We start from the raw sequence: 13658 nt of genomic DNA, 5'->3' as shown, positions 1-13658 counted from the left end.
CTTGAGACACCTTGCTTCATTAGGACAGCCACCCTCTTCCCATACTTGCCCAGATCACCCACCATGTTTTGAGCACAAGAAATACCTCTCTCTCTCTCTCTCTCTCTCTCTCTCTCTCTCTCTCTCTCTCTCTCTCTCTCTCTCTCTCTGTCATACTCACTCATACATTCACACTTCATTCTCCAACATCATGACACCATTTTACACCCATCTCCATGTGGTTAATTTTTTTTTTTTTTTTTAGTTCTTATTTTTTCTAAGAAAAAAAGCAACAAGAAAATAATTCAGAGTTTATACAAAACATCTTTACATTATTTTTTTTCCAAAAAAAGACTAGTATTTACACAAATGACAACAGAAACAAAAACAAAATGCCTTCCGACTGCCACCTGGAAGAGGCTGGGTTTTCCACTCTCTCTCTCCCACCTGGCACTAAGGTAGGCAACTGGCCAGGAGGCAGTATGAAGGTGGATGGTGTAAGGCCCAGTTCCTTCCATGGCCACTCTAGGAGCGCCTGCAAGGCACACTCAAGTGGCAGTCTGTTAGCAGCCGTGCTGGCAAGGAGCCGGGGTCAAAGTGCACGGCGTGCTGGCCCAACCCTGGGCAGCTTCTTCCTCTTTCCAGCCCCAGCCCAAAAGTAGGAGGCCAATGAGAGCTGGCTTTAGGGACATCCACCTGTGCTAGAGCCCAGAAAAGGAGCAGGCCAACTGGCCTTATACCTGCTTAGGTCTCTGCCCTGGGCCTCTATCTCCCACCAGGCCTAGGGGGCCAAAGGTAAGGAGAGAACAGGAAGGGGAGGGGGGAGAAGGGAGAACTCCCAGCTCTACAGGGCAAATAGCCACCTGGGCACCTCACCTCCCTCCACCCCCCATGAGGTCATCTGCCTGCAACAGCTCTCCTGTTCCCCAGGCAACAGCCAATTAAGACGTTAATTACCGTGAGAGTGAGGGAGGCAGGAGATGCCCAAGAATCCCACAAGGAAGGTGTGTGTGTGTGTGTGTGTGTGTGTGTGTGTGTGTGTGTGTATGAAAGGGTGACAGCCACTACCCCATTGCCAAAATCAGCTTTGTAGCAAAAGGGTCAGGAGGGGAGGGTGAGACACTTTGCCCAAAGGCACTGTCATCTTTCCTCATGGGCAAGAACAGTCCTGATCTCCCTTACCCCCAAATAACAGATAGGCCATCCTATGCTTTCAAGCTGGCCACATCCTGGCCCTGGCCCTGACCCCTTATATTAGGCTGAGCTGGGCTCAGAGGGGCTGATTTTTCTTCCAAAAAAAAAAAGCATATGAAAAGGAGTTTCAGCTAAAAAATGAACACAAAAACATTAAAAACAGTGATCATAGCAGACAAACAGTCTTGGGAAGGGGAAAAGGGAGTGAGGAGGGCAGGGCCAGGGGGGCGGGGTCATCTCCCTGCTTACTGTCCATTAGTGTCCAACCCTGCCCTCCTCAAAGGAGCACCCCCACAGAGCCCAGAGGCCTGGCCAGAGGGGGAAGGCACAAGAGCATGGGGGCTGGGGGCATGAGTACCCCCTCCAAAGCCTAGGGGGAGGGCAAAGGGGGATTATAAAAGCCAAGAAACTACAAAACTAATTACAAAGGTGGGCACAGCTGGCAAGGGGAAGGGCGTGGAGAGAAAGGAGAGGTGCAGTCCCCTCCGACGGTCCCTCAGGGCCTGAGGCCGCTCCGGGCTCTCAGACCTTGTAGTAGATGTTCGCTGGGCTCTGGGGTGGCATCTCCTGGACGATGTAGACGGGGTGCCCGTAGTCCCCACTCACCTTCTCATAGTGGGGGCAATAGTTGTTTTCTGTAGTCCGTAAGGGGATGATGATGTCGCTGGGCTCGGTGCCCGCCGTGCCACTGCCCCCCTTGGGACTGGCCAGGGTACTGAGTGAGAGGGCAGGTGCCCGCTGCTGCGTGTGCTTGCGGTGTCGCTTACGCAGCTTTAGTAGCAGAACCGTCAGGAAGATGATGATGAGCAGGAAGATGAGGCAGCCAGCGCCGACAGCCGCAAACAATGCCACCTTGGAGTTGAAGAAGCTGTCAGAGTCCCCGCTGCTGCCTCCGCTCCCACCTGGGCCACTCTTTTCTTCCTGGTTCACAGTCTCTGAGGAAGGGGAAGGGAAGGGAGGAACAGTTAGGGACACATGGCAGATTTAAGGCTGGGTCCCATCCTGCCTTTCTTCAGAGAAAAGGCCTGAAAGGGCAGTGGCAATGGCTTCTGCCCTCTGGGTCCCAGAGTCTGGGAGACACCCATATATTACCATGCTTGCCATCAGAGTCACCCAGGGAGCCCCGACTACCGGGGGCCTGCGTGGCCATCTTGATAGTGTTGTCAGCCTCCTTGCTGGGTCGGCTAGTAGTCAACTGCTCAGGTGTCACAGCATTGGGGTCTGTGGGTGAAGAGAGGACAGGTGAGGGGAAGGGACCCCACCAATATGAGGGACTCATTCATCTAGGGTGGGCCAAGTATGGGCTATATACCAGACCTCAGCTACATTAACTATACTGCCCCCTCCCCTACTCCCGACAAACTCACATTCAGTCAGAGACATCTGTTGCAAAGGCCTAACTGGGGGCCCTCCAACTGGGTACTCACCTTGCCCGACCTTCATGATGATCTTCATGGTGCGTGTGCGGCACACACCTCCTTCCCGGTTTTCCAGTCCCTCCAGGCTCCCATTGGATGTAGCTGCAGCAAGATGCCAGTGACATCAGGGGGAGAGTCAGGCCTGTCCACCTTACCCAGAAACCCTAGTGCTGCTTTAGGACAGAACTGTGAGGTGGAGAGTAGTAAGGAGCCTCCACCTACCTGTGATTCTTTCAACTTCTTTCCCTTCCACAGGGACAAAATAGCAATTCCTACCCCTCCCCAAGGGTACTGCTCATGACCAGGGGACTCTAAGATATGTCTTCTTTCTCAGGGGACTCTAAGATATGTCTTCTCATTGGGCAATGTTGCTCAGCAACAAAGCAATCGGACTGGCATTTTGAGGGAGGCTTCTACACAAACTGAGTCCCAATCACATCCCTAACTCCCTGTGTGACCTCAGGCAAGAAGTCATACCCCCTCTTGGGGTGGCATCTCCCATAAAGAGAAAAGCCAAACAGGTAGTTGATCCCAAAGGGCTTTGCCAACTCTGCCATTTCCAAGATTGGATCTTAGGTGGGCAAAGAAAATAAGAGTGAGAACACCACAAATTGGAGCTCTCCCACTCAAGCCAAGGAGAGCCAGCAGTGGGCCATTGGTGAATATTAGGGGCAGATTTCAAAGAACAGGCTGGGAGGAGGGCATGCCAGTCTTCAAAGAGGACCATATCAGGCAGAGCCTTAACTGTGAGTGGTTTCACTACTACTTAGAGGCTGCCATTGCTATAGAGTAGGAGAGACCCACATGATGGGCAGGACTCACAGGTAATGTAATAATCATGGTGCTTCTTGAACTCCAGGCCCATGTAGTTGGGGCTGAACTCCTGGAATTTGATGGTGAAGCGGATTTCCTGCTCTGGCCGATTGCAGGTGACCAGCACATTGGGGTCGAGCACGGTGCTGCAGGCAGCTGCCTGTTCAGGCCGAACCAGATACAGCTTGTAGTACTCGTAGGGCCGCCCTGCTTCTGCTCGTGGACAGATGATGTCCAGCTTGTCTCCAATCTTTGGGTAGATCACCAGGCCCTTCCCACTCAGGAACCTGCTCAGAAGAAAATAGAGGGTCAGCCTCAGGGTTGGGGTTTTCAGGCTATCTCCCAAGCCAGGAGAGCAAACAATGAGGGTTGGCTGGGCCTCCTGAGTGGGGATGGCAAGAACAGGAATTCTGTCTTTCCTCCATCGTAGGGCAGGAGGTGAGGATAGAGAACCACATTGCCAGCAGAGTGTGGAAGGGGTGGCCCATGGGCAAGGCTGCAAGGTTTTGACTGCTCGGCAGGGTGGGGCACTCCTTAGCTGGGGGAACCCTTTGTCTTAATGTGGCATTTCCGCAGTGAGTTGACGTGGCTGATGGGCTGGGTACCAAGGTGTCAGGTCTGTGTTGCCTTGGAAGTGGCAGTCCAGTCCTCCTCCCACCACCATCACACTCACATTCCTTCATAGCTACTGCTTTCACCTCCTCTGCATACATGCGCATATGTGCATGTGCATGCATACACACACACACACACACACACACACACACACACACACACCTACACATGTCTTATCCACTACCCCTCGAAACTCCCAGCCAATGGCTGGGGGAACTCAACCTGCCTGGGATCCATACCATCTCTCCCATCCTTGCTAATCTTGGGCATGATATGATGGGGAGATAGGAACAGGCATCTCCTGGAGCCCAGGGATACTGGGCACAGTCTCTGGCCAGGTGCAGCTCCACACAGATCTCCCCACTCCCCACTCCCACTGCTCAGTGTCCTACCTGGACATATATCATCCCCATCATGCAAGAGTCTGAATCCCCAAACTTGACCAGTCTCACTCCTAAGAACAGAATGAGGAGAGGGGACCGAAGCAGAGAAAATAGATCATATAATATAGGGCCCTTGGAACTTCCTTCATCTGTGTTCTAATTCCCCCACATCCACACTGCCTCTGCTCCAGATTCTGAGAGGAGATGGACAATTGCCATCTGAGCTGGGTAGGTCTTCTACTTTAGAAGGCTGGACACTTGGGAATAGCAGGGGGAGGGCAGCCGCCCAGGGCCATCTATTCTCATCACTCTATCCTTGCCTAAGCATCAAGAAAAAAAAAATGGTGTTCTCTTGGCCACATCTGAGCCTGGGCAGGCTGGAGCTGGGAGCTAGACAGTACTATGTAGGAGAAAGAAGACAGACTGTGAAATTAGACAGATAGGGCCTTTATTAGTTCTGTAGCCTTGGACATGCTACCTGTTCTTCCTGAGCTTCTGTTTCCTCCCTCATAAATTGGGGGGGGGGGGGTGGAATGAGCCCTCCTCCTTAGGTGTCAGGCCTGTGCTGCCTTGGATGCAATGGCATATGCAGAGCAGGCAGACAAATACTGACACCAAGTACCTATGAGCCCAGCCTTGTTTCCTGAATGGGTGGATAGGAAGAAAAGATGTGGCCCCATCATCAAAGACTTTACTGTCTGGTAGGGATCAGAAAAGTAAATGGTCCACGTTTTAGCAATAGACAGCACCAGGCTATCTATAGTTATGTGTGAGGGGGTAGTTCAAACAGTTAGGGCTGGAGGCAGTGAGTGGAAGCACAACTCATGTGATAGGATGATCAGAGATGATTCAACAGAAAGGATGGGAAGAAAGTGGGTCTTGGGTGACAAATAAGAAGATAACACACAGCAAGAGTGAACAGCATAGACTTGGGGTAGTGAACACACAATACAGTGGACAGATGATATATTATAGAATTGTACACCTGAAACCTATATAATTTTATTAATCAATGTCATCCCTATAAAGTCAATAAAATTAAAAATAATAAAAAATTTAATTTAATTTAATTTAAAAAGAGTAAACAGCAGTGACTGGGACACAAAAGTCAGGTCAGTGAATGACATTGGTAGAGGAAGAGGTGGAAAAGCTTAGCTGGGGTCAGACTGAAAAGCTTTGAGGATCACAACCTGCACTGTGGATTTCACTTCATTGGGGACAGACCTTCTAGCAGAAAGACAATGAAGGGCTGAAGGCATTACTTCAAAAGAATGAAGCTGACAGTGGAAGAACATGGTTCTACTTTGTGAGGATACATTTCACAGTGGGGACTACAGGGTATGAGGTATGAGGGCTATCTGGGAGCTCTGTGACCTAACCCCAGAAAGGAAAATGAGAGCCAAGGAGGCGAGTATGAGAACTAGTTCAAATAGATGAAGGACATGAAGAAAGGCAGCCCTCTCTTCATGTCCAGTGACGCTCCACCAAGCTGGGGCCTGTGATCTTGCTGTGCAGGATTGTAAAATCCACGAGGTCTCCCCCTTGGTACCTAACTTTACTGTACTCCAGAGGGCCAAAAAGGAAGCAGGCATAGGATGGGAGCACACATAAACATTTAAAAGTGAATGCCCCCACTCCATGTTCCATAAAAAGCAAAGAAGTTTCACCAAAGCTTCTATATTTCCCAAGATATTTTTCACTTTCCAATCCTCACACTGGTTCCATCCAGACAGCAGGGTTAGACAACTTCTAACACCTTAGACTCTAAGGCTTAGAGCCACAAGGAAGCTTAGACCCACTGAGCCCAGGCTTGCAATGTAAACCTATGATCAGATGAACATTTCCATTGAAGGGAGGTACTCAGAGCCAACCGGAGGAGCCTAAACTCACCCAGGACATTAGCCCCTAGAGCACATGTGTCAAACACAAGGCCCGCGGGCCAAATCCGTCCCGCCAGGCCTTGCAATGTGGCCCGCAACGCGCTGTCATCACTGCACTCCGCTGCGTTTCCATCACAATGACAGTTTATGACTATTCAGTAAACCATTCGGCCCGCGATTTAGGCTGGATTTTAGATTTTGGCCCCTTCTCTGATTGAGTTCGACACCCCTACCCTAGAGCATCTAAGAAAACCCTGTACATCTGCACCTCAACAAGAACCTACATGTAGGTGACAGCAGGTACACTGAGGGCATGCAAGGGGGTACAGACCAGTTCAGCTTTCTAATCACCTGGCCCTGGCTTACTCACCAGGGTGTCCTATCTGCCCTGAGCACAGTCTTCCATTGCCACTCAGGACCTGAAGCCATGGAATTAGAACACAAGGCTTCCAGCTAACTGGAACCCAAAAACATGGAGGAAACAGATGTCTACATAGTGGGTAGGTGTGGGAGAAGAAGAGATGACTATTGCCCCCAATATCCCTCAGACTCAATTCAACCTCAGTGAACAGGTTCATAAATATTCATAAGTTCATTTGCATAGCAGCTGGCAAAGGGATAGGTACCTTCCCCTAAAGTGCAGAAGGAAGAGGAGCCTGAGGAGACCTGTCTTCCCTGACTCTGAGCGCCCCCCCCCACCACCACTGGAAAAACTGCTTCTTGGTCTATGAGAGGCCCAAGAAAGTGGCAAGGGGCCACGAGGATTGGGTATGTAGCCAGTGAGAGAGTGAGGTCATGAAGACATGTACAACACTAGTCACATTGTACAGAGCAACCCTGAAAGTCTTGTCTCATAATCACCAGGTTAGGAATGGGGGCAAGAGAGGAGGTAGAAGAGATTGTCCCCAAGTTAAAGTCTTTATCCTCTGCTTTTCAAAAAGTACTACTGCCCCCAGTATCAAGTCAAGCTTTCCTGCCTGGGGCTACCCCCAGACAAAGCCCTTTTCTGGAAACTAAGGGGATTGACATGGCCCAGCAGGAAGCCTGAAACAGGTCGTCATGGTAACCCCTGAGATCTTCCCTCCTTAGCATCTGATAGCCCCTGGATCCCATGGAGCCACCCCAGGGAGTAAAAAGACTTGGGGAACACAGCCTGAGCGGTCCAGCTCCTGCCTTGGGATCTGCCTTTTCCCTTGCACCCTAGTCCATGTCTCTCCCACAGCCTTCCCACCTATGATAGCAAGAAAGAACTCTGGAATAGGAGAGGCCCGAAGGATCCAGGTAGTAGCCTCCAAGGTCCTGGACTGGCCAGAAGCTAACTGGCCCCTGTTTCTTTTGTCCAGCTGAGCCCCTCTCCACCCATACACATACAATGTCCAGGGGGGAGAGTTTGCAGTGTGGGATTATGCCCAGAAAGCTTGCCCATGTTTGCCCAGATCTATACTTCCTTTCTCCTCATCATTACCTCAGGCTCTAGGAACTTGTGGTCAGAGAGTGGCCAGAGGGAGAGCCTGGTCCCAGGCCATGCTAGTCCAAGTTTAGTAGAAAAGATTAGCCACAGCCTTGATTGTGTGACCCCAGCACCACCACGCCTGCACCCCCCAGGGTGGTAGGACCAGTGGAGGACAGAACCCAAGCCAGAGCTCAAGTCTGCTCTCATCCCAGCAAGGGTGGGGAGCCCCCAAATTAAAGACTCCTCTTTCACTCCCCCTGCTCCACCCAGCCCCTGAGGCGGCAGGAGCAGGCCTGGCATGTCCCAGCAGTGCCCGCCCAGGCGTGGGTGGGCAGGAACAGAAGCTGGGTCCTGGCACACGCACAGCACTGTCGGAGACAGGGAAGCCAGGAGAGTCCCAGAGGAGGTCACTCTCCACACCCACACTGGACTATGACCTCCTATCTGCCCCACCTGGCCAATGCTAGGGTCCACTGGAGGCTTAACTTTCCCTTCCTCATTGTCTACTTTCTGAAAGGAAGATTTCTGGACTAGACAGGAAGCAACGGTGCTGTTCAGAGCTTAGGAGGGAGAGTCTCAGGTAGTGAGTTACTGTCTCTAGTTCAGATCAACTGACCAGGCTGCCCTCAGAGGTAGGCCCAGCAAAGTCAAATGAGAAAGTCAGAGCACTGCTCATCCCACACAGGCAGGGCCTGAATCACAAGGACAAATGCGTTCATACCTGTGAGGTGAGAGAGGAACCTAGAGAGGCAGGGAGCCAGTGCCTCTTCCCAAACTCCACCTTGAATTCCCATATCTCATAGAGTACACAGCAGGAGAATGGTGTGGACAGAATGGCACACAGCACAGCTCTATCTTTACGGGCTGACTGACTGTAGACAAGTCACTTCCCTTTTCTAGGCGTATGACTCCTCATCTTGGAAATGGTTATTGTTCCAACTTCCTAGGGCTGTTGGGAACATCCAATGAGTTCACATATGACACTTGTGAGTAGCAAGGTGCTGCCTATTAGTTAGCATATCAAAAACAGTGCTATTTAGAAGTAAGAAGCTGCTAGCACCGCCACCCAAATTGAGTACCAGACCAACACACCCAGGAGGGGCTTCTGTGGGCACAGGGCAAGAAACCCCAAATGTGGCTGGTGAGCATTTCTCCACCTCAGTTCCCTATTACAGGGTGAACCTCCCCCAAACCTGGTGTTCCCATGGCAACCAGCAGCCTCCTGGTGGGCCACCTTTTCTGTAGTCCCAACCCCAGAAAACCATGATGCACATTAGTATCCTAGGCCTGCCCATCATCAGCCACTGAGCTGGTGAAGCAATGGAGAGCCTGAAGGGAGAAAGGGAACCCTTGATTCAGCCCCCACCCTAGCCTCACAGGCCCTTCTAGCCCCGGCCTGGCTGCATGGGGTGGGGGTGGAGAGGGAGAGGAACTGGGAACTCAATGAGCTGCTGGGTTCCCATCACTCTCAGGCCCCCACCTGTAGCCAATCAGACACAGAGTAGAGGAGGTCAGGTCCCTAGCCGCCCTGGAGAGGGGCCCCATAAGCTGGCCTCCCCAGGTCTGTGAGCTGGAACAGCTGTGAGGGGCCTGGGGACAATACTTTGGCTTGTAGCAGGCAAGCCTGGGTTGGGGTCTGCAGCTGCCCCCACCCATACTAAATGGAGTCAAAGGGTCCCGGATGCCAAGCTGAACCCCCACCCCTTTGTAGGGAAGGTGTAATGTGATCTTAGACACATTCCCACTCTCTGGAGGTGGGGGAACCTGAGTGGGGGGCAAGAAGGGGTCAGAACGGGACTGAGAGACTGAACTGCAGCAGCTGGACTTGGCTGAAGACTCAAATGTGAGGTTTGCCGGCTGCCCCAAGCTCTCTGGAGAGGAGGCTGGGGGAGGGGGCCACCCTAGGACCTTCCATCACAGCCCCCAGCCAAATGCATGCGCACACTCTGGTTCCTCCCAGCCTCTAGTGGGATCAAACCCCCCTCCCCACCCTGCACGCCTCAGACAAAGCAGACAAGAGGGGCCAAGGAGACAGAAGCTCTTGCCACCCAGGGTCTACCACACTGAGAAGCCAATTTGGGAAAGAGGCTGGGAGTCTTGAACTGGCCCTTCCAGCTCCCTTCTCACGGTCAGGGCTGGGGTACGCCCTGGAACCTGCAAACATACCCCTGGCCCTACCACTTCTTTATTTTGATATTTTTCCCAAGGAGGAAGCAATTAAGCAGGGTTTATAAGTGCTGGGAGATGGCGGGGAGGGGGGGGTGTTGCCAGCTCCTGACAGGGCTGAGGAGACAGACCAAAAGCCTGGAGGAAGAGGGGAGGGAAGAGAGAAAATGAGCCTGTGAGGGAGCACGGGCATGTGCGAGAAACAAAAGGACTTGAGAAAAAGAGGCAGAGAGTGACTAAGAGTGAGAGGGAGTGTGAAAAAGAGGGAGAGCTGAGAAGCCTGGCTAGAGAGAGGAGGTGAGTGCAGATCAGAGAAGGCCAACCAACAGGGACCTGAGAGGGAGAACCAGAAGCAAAGGGGGAGAAGGACAGAGGGAGACTGTTCATTTGAAAGGCTTTGGCAGCCTGAAGTTGGGTGCGGAGGCAAAGGCAGCCTCGAGAGCTCCAGTGGAGCTGAGGGTAGTGCCTCCCTCCTGTATTCTTACCCACCCCCATGGTCCTGAGAAGAGAAGGAAGGGGGGCAGGGGCACACAGGGGTACCAGAGCCAGACCCCAACCATTACCAAAACCTGCTCAATTATAAGATATAATTCATGTAGGTCCTACTGAATCCTCAATCATCACCCCCACCTCCCAGAGTGCCTGCACTCAGCCTGAAGTGGATATAGGGGTGTCAGACCTCAAAAACCTACAAACCAGTCCAGATCACTAAAAACTCAAAACACATAAAAGGGAGAAACTCAGAGAAATCCTATTTCTCCCAGCTCACTGCCTCAACTCTGCAGGAGGGCTCCCTTCCAGCTGTGGAGCTGCATGCTATCTCTGGTTAGAGACCTGAGAGAGCAATTAGGTCACTCCCATGAGCCCCTATGATGGGCTACCCCAGGCGGCTTTCAGCTCTCCTGTCTCAAGAAGGGAGCATTTCCAGCCTCTACCCTTAAGAGAGAGAGAACTGGGCGCTTTACAACCTTTCCTTCTAGGCTCTGCAGCCCAGGGCCCCCAGACCATTTTGAGTTCCTACTGTTAGTAGAGCACTGTGCCTGATTTGGCTTTGGGTATGGGAGAAATTCTTGCTACTCTCTTTCCAGGACCAAGACAGAGCCCTCTATCCTGACCCTGGTTTAGCTACTCCACTGAACAGTAAATAGGATCCTACCTTAACCCAAGGAGAAGAAAACTAAAGAAGCTGTCTTCTCCCACTCCAGGACTCAGATGGCCCTGGGACCTAAGAGTCTGAGGGAGGCAGGAGCCCAGGAAGTTAGCTGGGAGCCCAGGAGAGTGGGTAGGAAAAGATTTCAGATATAGAAATGGGAAAGCACTGACAGGGTAGGCCAAGGCCCCCCTCTTTACCACCAAGTCTAAGCCCCCCCCACACACACTTTACCACTAAGTGTGTGTGGTGGGGGGAGGTCTGCACAATGTGAGAACTCAAGAAAACATGAAGGAAGAGCAATTTTGACCCTAGGTTCCAACCTGAGTCCTAGATGCCAAAGGAGAAAAAGGTCCAGAGGTCACCACACAGCCCCATTCACTCCCTATTAACAGCCCAGAAACCAGTGAGCCACCACCCTGAAAGGTGTGTGTTGCTGGGCAGGGTGGGGGGTGGTTATAAAGGGAAAGGAGGAGGAGAAAAAAAAGAAAGGATCTCCTCTACATAGCTGCCTCCCCAACCCCTTGGGGGAAAGCTGAGCACAGCTTCCCAGTCTGAGGGACATAGGGTGGAGGCCAAGGGACTGCCTGGGCAGGAATCTTTCAAATCCTTAACTCCCCACCCATTTCCCTCCCAGGCTGACCCCCCCTTCTCCTGGGTGTCCTCGAATCTCTGCCACAGGATCCAGTGGGAACCCCCCACACACGGGCGCTCGGTTGAAACCCCCCCTCCCCTAAAGGGCTCTTCCACTCCGCCCCTCTCCACCCGCCGCCTTTGTGCGCCTGGAAGCAGCGCCCGCCCTTCCAAGGCCCAGGCAGGGAGAAAAGGGGGGCTAGAAGAAACAGCAAAGCATAAAGCTAGGGAGGCAAACCAGGGAAGAAAGAGAAATGAAAATGGGAGAAGCCGTAATTGGTATATGGGCGCTGCCAACCACCCCAAGCGGGAGTCCCGCGCCTAGGTTCCTTCTCAGCTAAACAAATGAGGAACCAATGTTTCGGCCTCATCCCTGGCCCAGGTCAAAGTCGCCCCCACCCCCAGGCTCTGGACGAAAACCGCCACGTTCTCAGGGGCCCCAGAAAGGGCTGACTTCTCCCCCCACCACCCAGTTCTGTAGTGCGCCGCTGAGCGCCTGCACTCCCAGATCCCCCTGGAGTGACCATCTCGACTTGATCTGGGGGGTATGGAGGAGAGGGCCCATAAGCTTCAGGGTCACAACCCAGACAAGTGCCCCCACCTCAATCCGCTGCACCCTGCCCCGCCCGTCCGCAGGAAAACACACTCGAAAAAGCCAGATACAAAATGGGGCGCCGATCTTCTCCCAAACACTTCCCCACTTGCACTTAGGGGCGCTCGGCCTCACCCCGAGGGAGTGCCTCCCACCCCCAAGGACTAGAGCAGATTAAGTTACTCACTTGGGGTTGAGGGAACTCCAGGACACGGGCTCCAGGTTCTTGGCCAGTGGCGTGGCAAGCCGGCACAGCGCCAACAAGACCATCGCCACAAGCCACTTGCCAAGCCAACGCTGCCCTGGCCGGGCCATCTTCCCGGGGCAGGCTGCAGTTCCGGATCCCCTGGCGCCTCCTCAGCAAAGCTCGCCTCGTCTTGCCGCCGTGCTGCTCTGTGCTCTGAAGCGCTCAGGCTCCCATCCTCATCGTCCACGGGCCTTGAAATGCTCCCCTCCCGCAGGCTTTGGTGCCGTTCTTCTCCTGGCGAGCCAGGAGAACTCACTGGGCAGCCGCCCCCAACCTGAGCACAGGCTGGGGCCTCCAAGGGCTCCTTCCCCTCACCTCTCTGCCGCACCAGAAGCGACGGGGGCTCTGCGCCCCCGGGTGTACACGCCTGATTCCGCTCTGCTTTCCGAGATTGTTTGGGACTGCGTACCCTTTCCCCAACAGGGTCTCCCCTCTGGGGATTCAGTGGCCGCCCCGACTCCTTGACTATCTCGGTATCGGCACCCCTCAGAAGATGTAGGCTTCTCCTTAAAACCCAAGCGCGGTCCGGGGGTTCCCACCTGGCTCGCCCTGACACAAGTTCCGTTCCGCCAGGCCACACTGGGACTCCGGGCTCCGCGCCCCCCGACAGCTTCTGCTTCAACGCGGGCCCCGCTCGGTGCACTTAAAAGAGAGGTGAGATGCGGCTGAACGAGCTAGTCCCTTCAGTTTGTGCCTCTGAAGCCTCGCAGGAAGGCCCGGCAGCCAAGTCGCGAGTCCTAACTCCCCTGCGATTGCGCCCCAGGGTCTTCGGCCAATGTGAGCCTCACACACCTCGCACTGCGATCCAGCGCACATAGACTCCCTCCTCTGCTGCTAAACTGTCTACTCCCTGGCTCCCACGAAAGCAAGGCCAACCCTACTGCTCTTAGCCAATAGTAAGCTCCATTTCAGGGTCCTTGCCCCCCTCACCACGCCCCCGAACAGGAAGGGGCGGGGCTTCAGGGAGCTCTTAAGGACGCCGCGCTTTCCATGGCACCAATCTGAGTGTGTGGCTCCTGCGGTTAAGGGTGGGTCCCGCCTAGTCCAGTTCCCAGAGCGCTTACCCGTGGGAAGTTGGCGCTCCTCTATAGCTGTCGGCTTCCTCTCCTCCCTGCGTACCTGGTCAACACTCCGA

General features: G+C 53.5%; 1 protein-coding gene across 3 annotated transcripts; it reads right to left on the bottom strand.

Annotated features, from left to right (window-relative positions):
* Positions 1-278: 278 nt before the first annotated feature.
* EFNB1 (ephrin B1) lies at positions 279-13391 on the bottom strand. Of its 3 annotated transcripts, XM_036411450.1 has the most exons (6): positions 12464-12601; positions 4412-4473; positions 3414-3691; positions 2601-2693; positions 2266-2394; positions 279-2108 (listed from the first exon to the last, which is right to left on the bottom strand). In XM_036411450.1, exons 2-6 carry the CDS (start codon positions 4417-4419, stop codon positions 1696-1698), a joined length of 921 nt encoding a protein of 306 aa, XP_036267343.1. In that variant the 5' UTR covers positions 4420-4473; positions 12464-12601; the 3' UTR covers positions 279-1695. The 3 variants fall into 3 exon arrangements, with proteins under 3 accessions (XP_036267343.1, XP_036267341.1, XP_036267342.1); XM_036411448.1 differs by lacking the exon at positions 4412-4473 and having other exon boundaries at positions 12464-13388; XM_036411449.2 differs by lacking the exons at positions 2601-2693; positions 4412-4473 and having other exon boundaries at positions 12464-13391.
* Positions 13392-13658: the final 267 nt, after the last annotated feature.

Source organism: Pipistrellus kuhlii, unplaced genomic scaffold, assembly GCF_014108245.1.
Source record: "Pipistrellus kuhlii isolate mPipKuh1 unplaced genomic scaffold, mPipKuh1.p scaffold_m20_p_40, whole genome shotgun sequence".
NCBI lineage: Eukaryota > Metazoa > Chordata > Mammalia > Chiroptera > Vespertilionidae > Pipistrellus > Pipistrellus kuhlii.
This window is presented reverse-complemented; position numbering and strand designations above follow the sequence as displayed.